This window comes from Drosophila obscura, unplaced genomic scaffold, assembly GCF_018151105.1.
Source record: "Drosophila obscura isolate BZ-5 IFL unplaced genomic scaffold, ASM1815110v1 contig_4, whole genome shotgun sequence".
NCBI lineage: Eukaryota > Metazoa > Arthropoda > Insecta > Diptera > Drosophilidae > Drosophila > Drosophila obscura.
In genome coordinates, this window is record NW_024542828.1 from 5,257,949 (window position 1) to 5,271,365 (window position 13,417).

The 13,417-nt window shown below is 46.0% G+C and overlaps 4 protein-coding genes across 7 annotated transcripts; 2 read left to right on the forward strand and 2 right to left on the reverse strand.

The window, feature by feature from the left end:
- Positions 1–1,238: 1,238 nt before the first annotated feature.
- Positions 1,239–2,585, reverse strand: LOC111071451. The gene is made up of 2 exons (XM_022362802.2): positions 2,211–2,585; positions 1,239–2,139 (listed from the first exon to the last, which is right to left on the reverse strand). Exons 1-2 carry the CDS (start codon positions 2,447–2,449, stop codon positions 1,566–1,568), a joined length of 813 nt encoding a protein of 270 aa, XP_022218494.1. The 5' UTR covers positions 2,450–2,585; the 3' UTR covers positions 1,239–1,565.
- A 945-nt stretch (positions 2,586–3,530) lies between these two features.
- On the forward strand, positions 3,531–10,589 carry LOC111071437 (bifunctional methylenetetrahydrofolate dehydrogenase/cyclohydrolase, mitochondrial). Of its 3 annotated transcripts, none has more exons than XM_022362783.2 (3): positions 3,531–3,635; positions 9,396–10,183; positions 10,254–10,589. In XM_022362783.2, the coding sequence occupies exons 1-3, from the start codon at positions 3,622–3,624 to the stop codon at positions 10,376–10,378; spliced, it is 927 nt and encodes a 308-aa protein (XP_022218475.1). In that variant the 5' UTR covers positions 3,531–3,621; the 3' UTR covers positions 10,379–10,589. The 3 variants fall into 3 exon arrangements, with proteins under 3 accessions (XP_022218475.1, XP_022218485.1, XP_022218464.1); XM_022362793.2 differs by lacking the exon at positions 3,531–3,635 and adding an exon at positions 4,327–4,433; XM_022362772.2 differs by lacking the exon at positions 3,531–3,635 and adding an exon at positions 4,967–4,989.
- LOC111071428 (nuclear factor NF-kappa-B p110 subunit) lies at positions 5,316–9,030 on the forward strand. Its single transcript, XM_022362759.2, has 2 exons — positions 5,316–6,750; positions 6,824–9,030. The coding sequence occupies exons 1-2, from the start codon at positions 5,890–5,892 to the stop codon at positions 8,897–8,899; spliced, it is 2,937 nt and encodes a 978-aa protein (XP_022218451.2). The 5' UTR covers positions 5,316–5,889; the 3' UTR covers positions 8,900–9,030.
- Positions 10,590–10,764: 175 nt separating the features above from the next.
- LOC111071685 (parafibromin) lies at positions 10,765–13,259 on the reverse strand. Of its 2 annotated transcripts, XM_022363170.2 has the most exons (6): positions 12,930–13,259; positions 11,699–12,848; positions 11,461–11,623; positions 11,252–11,393; positions 11,102–11,186; positions 10,765–11,000 (listed from the first exon to the last, which is right to left on the reverse strand). In XM_022363170.2, exons 1-5 carry the CDS (start codon positions 13,058–13,060, stop codon positions 11,150–11,152), a joined length of 1,623 nt encoding a protein of 540 aa, XP_022218862.2. In that variant the 5' UTR covers positions 13,061–13,259; the 3' UTR covers positions 10,765–11,000; positions 11,102–11,149. The 2 variants fall into 2 exon arrangements, with proteins under 2 accessions (XP_022218862.2, XP_022218858.2); XM_022363166.2 differs by having other exon boundaries at positions 10,765–11,186.
- Positions 13,260–13,417: the final 158 nt, after the last annotated feature.

Here is a 13,417-nt window from a genome sequence, read left to right on the forward strand (position 1 = left end):
AGATACATTTGATTTTGTATGGGAAAAATTTCAGCAACATGCTGCCACACCACGAAAATGGGGGAAAGTCTCCACAAAAACACTCTATTCTCCACTGAAAAGAGAGCACTCTCCACGAATTGAGAGCAATTTTTGCAAACTCTCCACGAATTGAGAGCGAGTTTTGCAAACTCTCCACGAATTGAGAGAAAATTTTGCAAACTCTCCACGAATTGAGAGCAAAAAATGTCAGTATTTTTGGTGCGCTAAATGAGTTTGGCGGTCAATTTGAAATGTGCCTTAATATTTGGAAAAATAAATATTTCACTTGATTTGTTTTTTCGAGTGACCTCAGAAACCGAGAACTTACAACAATAAAATGACCACCGACATCTTTCACCAGTTATGCGTAAAATATGTTAAAGTTACATATATTTCGTGGAAATATTAAATACCCCCTGGTCGACAATGGGCTAATCCACCTCGATTTTGGTATTTTTGTGCACTAAATAGAATTTGGTGAAAATGCAAGGAAAAAACGTATTTTCCTTAATTTTGATATTCGAGTTGATATTACACCAAAACTCCATTGAACATATAATTTTAGCAGATAGACAAATTAATTTTCTACAATCTTGATTAATTTAAGGACTCCTATTTATTGGATTCCTTATAAAATAAGGTTCAAACAAAAAAGGTCAACAAAAATTAGTATTTTTGTACACGGTAACTACACATTTGATTAATATCAACGACTTATTTGTGGAGTATGGCACTTTGTATACCCTATTTCTTTTAATTAATTTTAACTTTGGTTATTCCAAGATGAATTGAGACCTAAGGTATAATGACTTTTTCTCGTATTGACATGTTTTTGACCTAGATTGGATTGCTCTATTATTTGGTATCTCCCGTAGTCGGTATTTTCGTGCGATAAGCACGACTGTGTGGTATATAACTATCTCGCTCTTACCAATTTAATATACCTGCTTCAGGTAGGAAATAGCTGGAAGGCTCTGGAACACTCCTGTTCGCGCGTGATTTGAAATAAATATCCACGAGCCAGGCAGTGCCATAAAACAACATCTGCAGTTTATTGTTATTGAAGTTAATCGGTTTGTTTGTGTTCAGACTATAAAAATTCCTTTCAAAAGAGAGCAATAAACGATCTAAAGGGGCTCATTTTGGTTTCCCCTACTTAATGATCTTTACCAGACTTTAATCGCCCCAACTATGAATAAAACCAGCTTCACTACCATTTATATTTGCTTTACTTTATTCGAACAGAAGCACATATTCACTGACTGCCACAGATATCTCCAGCTAGGTAAAATCACATACATCTATTTTAAATAGTAATACAAAATAGTTGAAGAGTGACATGAAAAGGGCTATATATCATTATTATTATCATCGGGGGCCGAGGCGCTTGATACTCTTGCAGATCCCTCTGCAAGGGTGTAAGCAAACAAATAAAAAAAGAGCATAGGAGCAATGAGAATTCTCTTTACATGCGATTAAACCCTCGTGCGTTGCACTTACGAACATTCAGATCTTCACGTTTACATTTAGGCTTCTAGCTATGGCTACAGATCCTCGTCCATATGCTCATCAGACTTGTTTAAATTCACATTGCAAGTGTTGTTGTTCTCAAAGAACTCCAAATCATCGTCGTAGTCGTCGAGTTCATCTACAGGGAGAGGTGGTGTCGGGCCCAGCAGGTGCATCGGGTGCGGCGGTGGCGGCAGCTTGGGCACTGGCATGGGGATTTGGAGTGGAGATGGCTGCCATGGAACCAGGGCTGTGCAGGGACGGGGAACCGATTTGATGAGCCACTCACGGGGTATGACACCAGGGGCCAGGGGGCCCGGCACAGATCCCGGCTTCAGTTCATCACAGATTATAATGCGGTTGGCATTTCGCAGTTTCTGCTCCAGTTCCAAGGCCGCCATCTGATACGCTGGATTCGGGTGATGATGCGTTTTGCCCGTACTGGTGGATGGTATATCGTCGGTGGCCAGGCCGCCGGTCACAATCGAGGCGCTGTTGTTGTTGCCTGGACCACCACCGCTACCGACGATGCTCTTTGCGTCGGCCGAAATCTGCAATCCACTGAAGTGCTGTGTAATTTGCTTCTCCGTAATTAGCATTTTCGGTGGGCTGCAAAAAACAGAATTCTCGTTAGTGTCTGGCGGCGATTGGAGCGGATGGGCGAGGATACGGATACTCACAGCACTGCCGCCTGTTGCTCGGACTTGCGTTTGTGCTGCGGCCACTTGGTGGTGCACTCAGACTCGGTGTGGAAATTTGTATTTGCATTGAAACCAAAATGCATGGTTGCGACTGCACCAGGTTGCGGGGGATTGAACGGAAACGATTTCCTCTTAGACTGCGAGTTCATTTTTCTCGCAGAGCGTCTTACTGCATAATAGCAGAACAAGTCCTCGCTGGTTGTTGCTTTGCTGATCATCCAAATATTCCCCAATTGTACACAAACTGGGAATTATACAAATCCAATTGGAGCTCACTTTTTGACGAATAAATGAGACCGCACAATCAGTGCTGCCAGCTTTTCATCAGGAAAAAAAAGCCATTTCTGACTTGTACAAGACCCAAAAAAAGCTGAAAAATTACAGAAAAAACATTACAAACATTGCAATTAGAGAACAAAAAACCAAATGAAATATTTTAATAATGAAGAAAAATAGAATCTAATTAATGCAGCATTATATAAAGGACAATTATATGGATATTATAATAATATATTTTTATTAATTTTCATAAATATAAAACAAACACCTCTGGTCACACCACTGGTCGCTCGAAAACTATATGAAAACTGTTTGCTAGCAAACAGTTTTTCGATCTGAGTACTAGGCTTAAAGGTTTCAATGGTTTCCAATAAATTTTTGAGCCCGATATTATTACGATAGCATCGATTGTTTTTTTCAAAACATTCAACGTTGATATTCCTCAATTTTGATATTCAGTTTAATATTAATAGCTAGCTGGGACTCTCAGCCCTAAACAAATAATTTTATCCGATAGATACATAACTTTTCTACAAAATTTGCAAGTTTTCAGAAGTCCTTTTTATTGGATTATTTACATATTAAGGTTCAACAACATAAAACGAATGTGAAGTCGTTTTGTGGCGCTGCCAGAATCGTACAATTCGTAGTTGCGGGCTGCCCCGATGATATTTTGCCACCCGTTTCATTACCGATTCGCTTTGAACCGATCTGGCAGCTCTAAAAACAAAAGTAGGCAAAAAAGAAGAAGATATATTTTCCGCAAAAAGGAAAAAGAAGAGCATCTGCGGAAAATTTAGAGTCCGCAAATTTGTAGTCAAAAATACCGATGATGGTGTTCTAAGAAAATTCAATTTTTGGTATATTTGGTGGTATATCAGTTCACGGTCACTCCTTTTAGTACACGATACTTTTCGATGCCTCGGTATCGCCAAAACTGAGCTAAAAAAGCGATATAAAACCGCAGCAGCCCGCAGTTTTCAAATATTTAAACGCGAAAACGTGCAAGTGCAACAAGTTCAACAAGTGATTCTCTTGAACATTTCAAAGTTAGTTACAACCAAATAAGTTAATTTTCAATCCTGTAAAAAGATACTAAAATTCCTTCAAAATGCGCTTTACAAGGTAAGTTTAAAATGGTTTTTCTGTGTAAATTTCCACATTTAGCTCTGCACATGACATTAATTCCATTCATTGCCATCCCCACTCGCACTTTCCTTTGCTTATCTGAGGTTTCTTTTCGAAAATAACATGTTTTTCAACCCAAAACCGAACGCAATCTTTACATGGGGAACAACATTATTAATGACGCCTGCCGGAGAGCAGCATGGCTGCTGTTTTCCTTTAGCTAAACAAATATCGTCCGATCGCCAGTTATTGTTACCAGGCGCCCCACGCTCCCCCAATAGGTATGGCGTACGAATCTGAGGGGTTGCATCAAATCAAAGGCTTATCAGGCCAAGACAGCCGATCCGACCCCCTAGGGATTGAATTGACGTCACAGACAGACTGCAGCAACGCATCGTTGTGCCGCAATCGTGCTTCCGAATTTCGTCATCCGCCGGAGAAAAACAACTGGCTGGAAAATAGCTCGTGTCTAAAGGTATGGAACGAAATTTTCCAACCTTCCTAGGGAGGGTGCATTAACTATTTGCGGCACGTGTTTGAGCATTTTGGCTGGAGTAGAGTGAAACAGATCGATCGCGCTAAGTCGCACTCCATCTCTTTCTGGCGCGCTTGAGTAAAAGCTTGTATCCAAAATTTGTTTCTGTTGTGTTGTGTGTGCCCAGCAACACGTGTGGGGGGAACATATATTCGGTGGCAATCAGACCATATTTGGTGCAACAAATCACTCAGTCTGGTGCAATCCAATAGTGCAGTTACACTCTTTGTCCCTAGGGAAATATTCCAGAATCTCAAAAGGTACAGTGCAAGTGAAAAAAAAAATCCAAATTAATTAACAATTTGCTGATGGGTGCAAAATAAACCATATTTTTATACGTCTGGGCATGGGTATTTTTAAACCTGGCATGCTGTAGTATAGCTACCTCCCAGACATGAAGCTGGGCCTGACATTAGCTAATTTATTATCAAAATAAACAATCCACTGATAACGTGATTCACACATGGTCCGCTCCGCGACAGACACTCTCCCACACACATTCATACATATGTATGTATATGGTTCTTGACAACAAGGGGGGTGAGGGGTCAAGGGTGTGTGCAATTAGTTAGTCCTATCTATTTTCTACTAATAAAAAGTGCAACAGTGTCATAAAATCAAAAGTATTTTTAAGCTTATTTTTGTCGCGTGTGGAAATCATTTATCAGTTTATCGCCCGCGGGTCAAGTTCGATACCGAGTTCTGCGTATCTTGTTTATATGTTAAGTCGTACGTGAAAATGCTTAAATGCTTAGTCACCTCGTTGGCGGCTGTGTCCGGACGCAGGTATGCAACAAAAGTATTATTTAACAGCAGGTGCGTACAAAGTAATTCCAGAAAACGAAACGCGATATAAAAAGCATATAAGCACACATATATACATATATTTGTGTATGGAGCCCGAACAGCTGTTGCTTGAGCAGAGTTGCCACCAGCGTAGAGGGCAGCTCTGGTGGGTGTGTTGAATAAGTTATTCAAATTAGGCCGTGCCTGTTTGTAGCTTCTGTAAATATAATATAGCTATACTCCGCCCTGCCTGCGACTCGTGTCGGTCAGTCTGTCCGTTTTACTCGTAAAAAGCTCTGCGCCTACCAAAAAGCTCTGCGTCCGCAACTTAAACCTGTTATCAGCCCCGATTGGGGCGGACAGCGAGATTACTTGTTTTACGTTTTCGTTCGTATATATTTCATGCTCATTTGTGCAGTTGCTGCGAATCGATCTTCTGCGGTTCTCCACGCCGTTTGACGAATTCCCGTATATATATTTACCTAGAATATATACATACATACATATATTATAAATGTGTATAGTAGATGTGTTTGCGCGTGTGGGAACGAATACGAATTTCAATACGTTGATAGTGATAGTGTGACTTCTTTATGTAAACAATTTATTCGCATTGAAAATTCCACGAACAACAACAAAACCCCACGTTGCTGCTGAGCTGAAAAACCCATGAGTCACCTGAAGTGTACCCTGCCTCTCTTTCAGCCCGATAATTTCCCCGTCCGAGCACCCAATCAACGTCGGGGAAGTACCTAAAGCCGAACGTTCGACATCGTTACGAACAGCCAACCATTCACAGATTCAGTTTCGTTTTGTTGCTCCAGCGCTACGGGCGCTAAGTTTTTACCCGCGACGCAATTTCAAAAACAAACAGATACATACGCGTGCATATACACATATGTGAGAAGGGATCATTAAGTTGTAAATAAAATGAACCACATCTACGATTTGGACAAGGGCAAGAACGTTCTGTACGTGAACGACGCCTCCAGCACGAGTGGATATAGCAGCGAAAATTCGGCAACATCGACAATGTCACCAGCACAATCCCCCGAAACATTGACGATGCAAAATGATTTTGCAAATCTGAATCTACCACAGACGAACTCACCTCAACCGCCGCCGCTGCAGAGTTCACCATACCAGCTGTTAAATATCGATGCCAGCAATTTTTTGGGCAGCAACGCCACGAATGCCACGGATTTTGGAATTGGAAACATGTTTGTGGATCACCATTACTTCGCCCAGGCCCCCGACACAATACCGAACTTTGGATACCAACGAAGCAATGGCGTGCAGGCCAATTCGGAGTTGGGACACATGCCCGCTGCCCTGCGCATCGTGGAACAACCTGTGGAAAAGTTTCGCTTTCGCTACAAGAGCGAAATGCACGGAACACATGGCTCGCTCAACGGTGCCAACTCGAAGCGCACACCAAAAACGTTTCCCGAGGTGACGCTCTGCAATTACGATGGACCGGCGGTGATACGGTGCAGCCTCTTCCAGACGAACCTCGATAGCCCACATTCGCACCAGTTGGTGGTGCGCAAGGAGGAGCGCGATGTGTGCGATCCGCACGACCTGCACGTGTCCAAGGACCGCGGCTATGTGGCCCAGTTCATCAACATGGGCATCATACACACGGCCAAGAAGTTTATATACGCTGAGCTCTTGAAAAAGAAGCAGGATCGCCGGGTGTTCGAGATGAAGCGTCGCGAGCTGTCCAAAAAGGAGCAGCAGACGCTTCACCAGGAGACAGAGCGCGAGGCCAAGGATATGAATCTGAATCAGGTATGGTACAACCCCCTCCCCTCCCCCAAAGGAAAGACTCTCGTTCGTTACTTACTCTGTGGTACGCTTCCAGGTGCGTCTCTGCTTTGAGGCCTACAAGATCGAGGACAATGGCGATTGGGTGCCCATTGCCACGCCCGTCTACAGTAATGCGATCAACAATCGCAAATCGGCACAAACGGGAGAGCTGCGCATTGTACGGCTGAGCAAACCGACGGGCTCTGTGCTGGGCAACGATGAGCTCATCCTGCTCGTGGAGAAGGTCAGCAAGAAGAACATCAAGGTGCGCTTCTTCGAGGAGAACGAGGATGGGGAGACTGTGTGGGAGTCGTATGCCAAGTTCCGTGAATCGGATGTCCATCATCAGTATGCCATCGTTTGCCAGACGCCCACCTATAAGGACAAGGATGTGGACAGAGAGGTGAATGTCTTCATTGAGCTGATACGACCATCGGACGACGAGCGCTCCGTCCCGCCGCTGCAGTTCCGTTACAAGCCACGCGATGCCATCGCCTCGCGTAAACGCAGGCGCACATGTTCGATGGCCACCAACAGCAGTTCGGGCGGCAGTGCCCAAAACTCGGGAGATCTGCCCAGGACACTGGCGTACCAGCAGCAGGAACAGCAAGTGCCCATGGGGGAAACGTCCGTCGGGTACAACGATCAGACCATCAGCCAGGAGTTTGGACGAGATAGCGTACTCAATGGCCTGATCTCAACGGAAAAATTTCGCGAGCTTTGCGATACGAGAAGCGATGAACTTGAGCGGATGTGTACTCTGAGCGGTCTGGACAGTCTGCTCCACCATCCTGATGGCGTCCTTCAGGAAGATGGCCATGGACAAGCAGCGGAGCGACCGGCTACCCCAGCAGCAGCAGCACCCAACCGCAATTTGACGCCACACTTTTTAAATACAATCTTCAAGATCTACGAGGCACATCGTCGATCACCAAATGACACCTCGCGCAAGCAGGTGGAGGAGTTGTTCACGGAACACGCCCTGCGGAACGATAACAACGACACGCTGCTGCACGAAGTGATCATCAGCCAGCGGACAGAGGGACAGCTGACGCAGGCCATCCGCACCATTGAGGTGATGAAATACTTTAAGCTGCACGATCTGGCGAACAACGCCCTCAATGCGGATGGGGATAGTGCCCTGCATGTGGCCTGTCAGCATGATCGCGAATACTACATTCGCCCACTGCTGAGCCTTGGATGTAGTCCAAATCAGCAGAATCATGCGGGCAATACGCCGCTGCATATGGCTGTGAAGGAGGAGCGAATGTCCTGCATCGATAGCTTCCTGAAGGGTGGCACTGGCACGCCCACCGTACGGCTGGACCTGACGCTCAAAAATGACGACGGATTGACGCCACTCCATATGGCCATTCGGCAGAACAAGTACGATGTGGCCAAGAAGCTCATCAAATATGACCGCAGCTCGATTAGTGTCGCGAATACAAAAGACGGCAACAATGCCCTACACATGGCGGTGCTCGAGCAGAGCTATGCACTGATTGTGCTCATTGTAGATGCCCAGGACACGACCCTCTCGGACATACTAATGTCGCGCAATTCGGCCGGTTATACGCCGCTGGAGTTGGCGCGTTGCAAGGGCGACGAGCAGGTGTTGCAGCTGCTGGACAGAGTGTATTCGGAAAAGAATGATGCGGCGGCCATGACCTGGATACCCAACAAAATCAAAGAGGAGCTAGACACCTCCTCCGATGAGAGCAGCGAGGCAGCGCTCGAGATCAAAACCGAAGTTATGGGCATCAAAACGGAGTCGTCGGAGGAGGATAGCAGCGAAATGGAACTGGACGGCAATGAAGTTGTTGGCAACGAGACGGAAGTGGAGACGACCATCGATTCCAAATACAATCTTCAGCTGCTGCTGAGCAACAAGCAGCGTTTCGAGAAGCTAAAGACACTGCTAAACGAACCGATGGGCAGCGGACCGTATGCCAATCAGCCTAAATGGAAGCATTTGGCACGCATTTCGCACATGGAGCGTTTAAGTTTCTTTTGGATGAGCGCCGAGAGCATGCTCGATTATATACTGAATAATGCCAAGTGTGTGGAGTACAGCACCTTTGCCATGGCCCTCGAATCAATCGATTCAGAGGCATCGGCTCTGCTTAATTAAGTTATAGAATTTAATGTGTTACAAAAGCAAATACATACATTCATATATGTACGTATATTTGATCAATAAATTACTAGTTAAGTTTTCTAATCATAACGACTAAAAGAGCAAAATATATATTATATTTGTATGAGAAAAATAAAAGTATATTTTGAATTGGAAAATTTCCTGGAAGTGATAATTTGTACGTGCAAATCTTTATAGCCGTTTGGGGGTGATGATATCACGTTTACCATAGTATAGATACACCCACAAGTACATTATATATATTTGTCTGGGAATATCATTCGTTCTAGAAAGGGGAAGCACAAAGTATTAAACGTATTCCAACCCAACCTGATAAACAAGCAAGGTGAATCACCGAACCCAAGGGGAATTACAAACAGTACTGCAATGCTTTGGGTATCCCCCCTAGAGCAGCATCTTATCTCTGGCGACATTCCTGCTGCATGACCCTCCCTAACCCACCCGTATTTTTATTGTACCCCTCTTGCAGCAACATGGCACAAATTATTGACGGCAAGGGGATCTCCGCTGAGATACGCCTAAAGCTGCACCAGGAAGTCATAGATTTTGTGAGCTCTGGGAATCCCGTGCCCCATTTGACGGCTGTGATTGTGGGTGAGGATCCAGCCAGCCAGACGTATGTGAAGAACAAAATTTTGGCCTGCAAGGAGGTCGGCATTTCCAGTGAAACGAAGCTGCTGCCCGCCAGCACAACCCAAGAGGAGCTGCTGCAGCTGATCGGGCAACTGAACCGGGATGATTGTGTGTCGGGTGTGCTTGTCCAGCTGCCGGTGCCGGATCACATTAATGAGCGCACCATCTGCAATGCTGTGGCTCCCGAGAAGGATGTGGATGGCTTCAATGAGATCAATATGGGTCGCCTGGCCCTGGACATGGATGGATTTGTGCCGGCCACACCGCTGGGCATTAAGGCGCTCCTCGAGCACTGCAACATCGCGACGCACGGCCGCAATGCCGTTGTGGTGGGTCGCTCCAAAAATGTCAGCCTGCCGTTGGCCATTCTCATGCATTCGGATGGCAAGAATGCCACCAAGGCGCTGGATGCCACGGTGACCATCTGTCACAGATATACGCCGCCCAAGGAGCTGGCCAAGCACTGTCGTCAGGCGGACATCATTGTGGTGGCCGTTGGCAAGCCCGGTCTCATTACCAAGGACATGATCAAGCCTGGGGCCTGTGTCATCGACGTGGGAATCAATCGCATCAAGGACGAGAAAACGGGCAAACACAAGCTGGTGGGCGATGTGGACTTTGAGGGTGAGTACGCCCAGTCATTCCGGGCCCCCCTGAAACTTGTCTAATCTTTACACTTTTATTTCCCGCGCAGAGGTACGCCAAGTGGCAGGACACATTTCCCCAGTGCCCGGCGGAGTTGGACCCATGACCGTCACCATGCTGATGCACAACACTCTCCAAGCGGCCAAGAAACAGGCGGCCAGCCGCCGGGTCTGATGCACTCTCCCACAAAAGGATCAGGCAGATCCTCCATGTCTATGGCATAGCACTTAGGTTCTGAAATAGTATTTTCTTATTTAATCAGCTAACATTTTATAGATTAATAGACTAACTGACAAGCCGCTCGCCTTCCTATCTCATTGGCGGTCGCCAATTGGAGCCACAATTACTTCTATATCGCAAAATATAATCAGAGATTATAAAAATATTTCAGTTATCGCTGTTGGGGTGTCACAAGTCAGGGCTGCATTGAATCAGATTTTCGATTAATTTAACGGAAATTTAAATTCGCTCCCGAAAGCTACAATTGCAGGCTGAAAAACATTTCTTCCACAAGGCTGCATCACATTAAAGCCTTAAAGTGTTAATTTAATAGATTTCCATTCGCATTTCTTATAACTTTTTATTATCACTAAATTATGTATACAATTTGCTTGAATTCTGCTGCTTTTTGCTCACATTTTACAAGTCGAACAACAAAATTTGGTGGCTTAACTTCTAAGGGTCCGCATGGTCTATCAACGTGTCGTAATTCCACTCCTGGTACTTCTAAAGGAAGCAAACAAAAAAGAGAGAGAGAGAGAGCCATGGTGTATACACCATATGCTGGCGTTTCTGTCTAAATATGAGTGTAAAAAGTGCAATTGTTTATTACAAAAAGAGTGACGGAGTCTCAGCGGGGTAGGGGAGGGGCGGTCTCAAAGATCTAAATCTACGTACTCGTATCATTGCAGTGAAGATTACTAAGCAGAATAGTTATATTGGAGTCTAGAACCTCAAATCGGGCTTATACTTGGCCATATATCTGCAAAAAGCAAAAGGAGAAATGTTTATTAATTTAAATTTAGAGATCCTACAGGTGAGGCATACTTGTCAAGTGTTTCCCAGAATTTGCTGAGCACCGCACGATCCAGATGCCTTTTGTTTTGGGATAGACGCAGCAGCGTTACCGACCAACGCTCTACATTGGCGTCCAGTTTCAGCTCGCTAAAGCACAAGTGAAAGGCGCAAACTGCAAGGGAAAAACAGACAATGATTAGTTTCCCCCATTTAGGGAAGAGGAGCGTCGTCAGGCTTACTCTTTGAGAATATCTCCACGGGATTGCCATCCCAGGGCCAGCCTTTGAACTGCCACTGCGGACCCATCACAAAAACAGCCACCACACGCTGCCAGTCCTGTTGCGATAGCTTGATGGGATTATCAATCACGCGATACGACACGGTCTGATTGTTTCGTTTGCGCTGAAGGCCCAACCAAAAACGTTGCAAAGATTAATAAAAACATTAAACATCAAGAGAATGGAGAAATGATCGCACCTGCAGCAGAACCTCGCTATCACGCGGGCAGCCCTGCAATTTCTTGTCCGCGTTGGACATGTAGCGCAGCTCCTGCAGTATATCCTTCACATTGAGCATGGTTATAAGGCTGGTGTTGGCCGCAGGTATAATGATGATGGGTGTGCGCGATGGTCGCTTCTGTGGCCCATTGGCCGGCAGCTGCCTCGCCTGTGCTGTGGGCAGCAGTTCCTTTGGCCGATTGAGGGCTGCGGCCGACGCTCCTGCTGGTCCGGCACCGGGCATGCCCGGTCCGCCCTGTGCCTTGCGCTGCGCCAGAGAGCCCTCCGTCACGGATTTGAGCGACATGCCATGATAGGTACCCAGTGTGTCGATTTTGAAGCCCTCGGTCTCCTCCTTCTGCCTGTTGAAGCGCTCCTGATCGTAACGATTGTATTGGGAGAGCTGCGGCTGTGGCTTGGATATCCTAGCAGGCTCCGGCATCTTGATGGGATTCGGCACCTGCGGACGATTGCGTCCCTCCTCGCGTGCCTTGATGCCCTGCAGCATGGCGAATATGTTTTTGGCAAACACTTTGCCCGTGCTCTGCAGAATGGAGGTGCGTGTGCGCCATTGCCTTTCCCTGCTTATGATATCCTTGGTCGAGTCCACATCGTAGTCGAGTATGGCACGCAGATCTGTGCCCATGGCCTCGTCGTTGTCCGTCCGCTTGATGGTGGTCCTTTTGTTGGCCAAACGCTTGGCCTTAATGGCGGCAATCTTCTCCACGGACATCGTCTCCGACAGCGACTTGATGTTGTCCATATTGACGGCCGTCTCCTTTTGACTGACATCCCAACGGGCGGCCAGCTGCTCGCGCACCTTCTGCACTTGCGTCTCCTCGAAGCGCGCCTTCTTGGCTGCCGTCTCGCCGCTGGTGGCCTCGCCATCCGCCGTCCGCTTCACCTGCGTGGGTATCTCCAAAGGAGCACTCTTGTCGATGCTGGCACATGTGGGCGTCTCGCCATTGAGGTAGGCCAGGAGCTCCTTACGATCCGGACGATTCACAGCGGGTATATCCTCGGCGGCACACTGACGCACATACACCGAGTGCTGGAGCATAACATTTTTCAGCAAATACAGTAGGCACTCCAACGTGTAGTATTCACGTGGAGCGCCCTTCTTTCCCGAACTGCAAATAAAGGTGAGCAGAAAAAATTCGCATCGTTGGCATATTGCACTTTTTGGGAGGGAAATTTACACAGCGACTTACCCATATTTGAGGTAGTTTGTTTTCACGCTCTTGGGCCAGGAGAATTCACCGAATATGATTTGATTTTCACGTTCGATGATTTCCTTTTTGTTTATGTTGTACTGCCGCAAGAGGCTCAAGGGGTCCGCCATTTTCCCCCAGCTATTTTCTTATCTCCAGCTGCAGGCGAAATCTGTATTCGAACACTTTGCGGTGTCCGTAGCTTTTAGGCAATCAAACCACTTAAAACAATAGGATATTTACAAGTGAAAACTGCGTTTTATGCCATTTTTTACACTTATTTTTTTAAGGAAGGTTGCGGAAGGAGTGTGACTGCATTTTGCCAACACGAAAATCGCATACAATTCTCATGAAAATACCACACTTGTCTATCGATAGGTCGATAAAGCCACGGTCACACTTCTCACACAAATTTGTAGGAGGTATATTTTATTTGGTCACACTTCTCATACAATTTGCAGAAGGTATATTTTATATATTTGACAATG

Coding starts and splice junctions, on each gene's coding strand:
- LOC111071451 (XM_022362802.2), bottom strand. CDS start 2,449: ATGATCAGCAAAGCAACAACCAGCGAGGACTTGTTCTGCTATTATGCA. Junction 2,140..2,210: donor GAGCAACAGGCGGCAGTGCT/GTGAGTATCCGT, acceptor TGTTTTTTGCAG/CCCACCGAAAATGCTAATTA.
- LOC111071437 (XM_022362783.2), top strand. Junction 10,184..10,253: donor GGGCGATGTGGACTTTGAGG/GTGAGTACGCCC, acceptor TTTCCCGCGCAG/AGGTACGCCAAGTGGCAGGA.
- LOC111071428 (XM_022362759.2), top strand. CDS start 5,890: ATGAACCACATCTACGATTTGGACAAGGGCAAGAACGTTCTGTACGTG. Junction 6,751..6,823: donor AGGATATGAATCTGAATCAG/GTATGGTACAAC, acceptor GTACGCTTCCAG/GTGCGTCTCTGCTTTGAGGC.
- LOC111071685 (XM_022363170.2), bottom strand. CDS start 13,060: ATGGCGGACCCCTTGAGCCTCTTGCGGCAGTACAACATAAACAAAAAG. Junction 11,624..11,698: donor ATAGCGAGGTTCTGCTGCAG/GTGCGATCATTT, acceptor TTGGGCCTTCAG/CGCAAACGAAACAATCAGAC. Junction 11,187..11,251: donor TTCTGGGAAACACTTGACAA/GTATGCCTCACC, acceptor TGCTTTTTGCAG/ATATATGGCCAAGTATAAGC.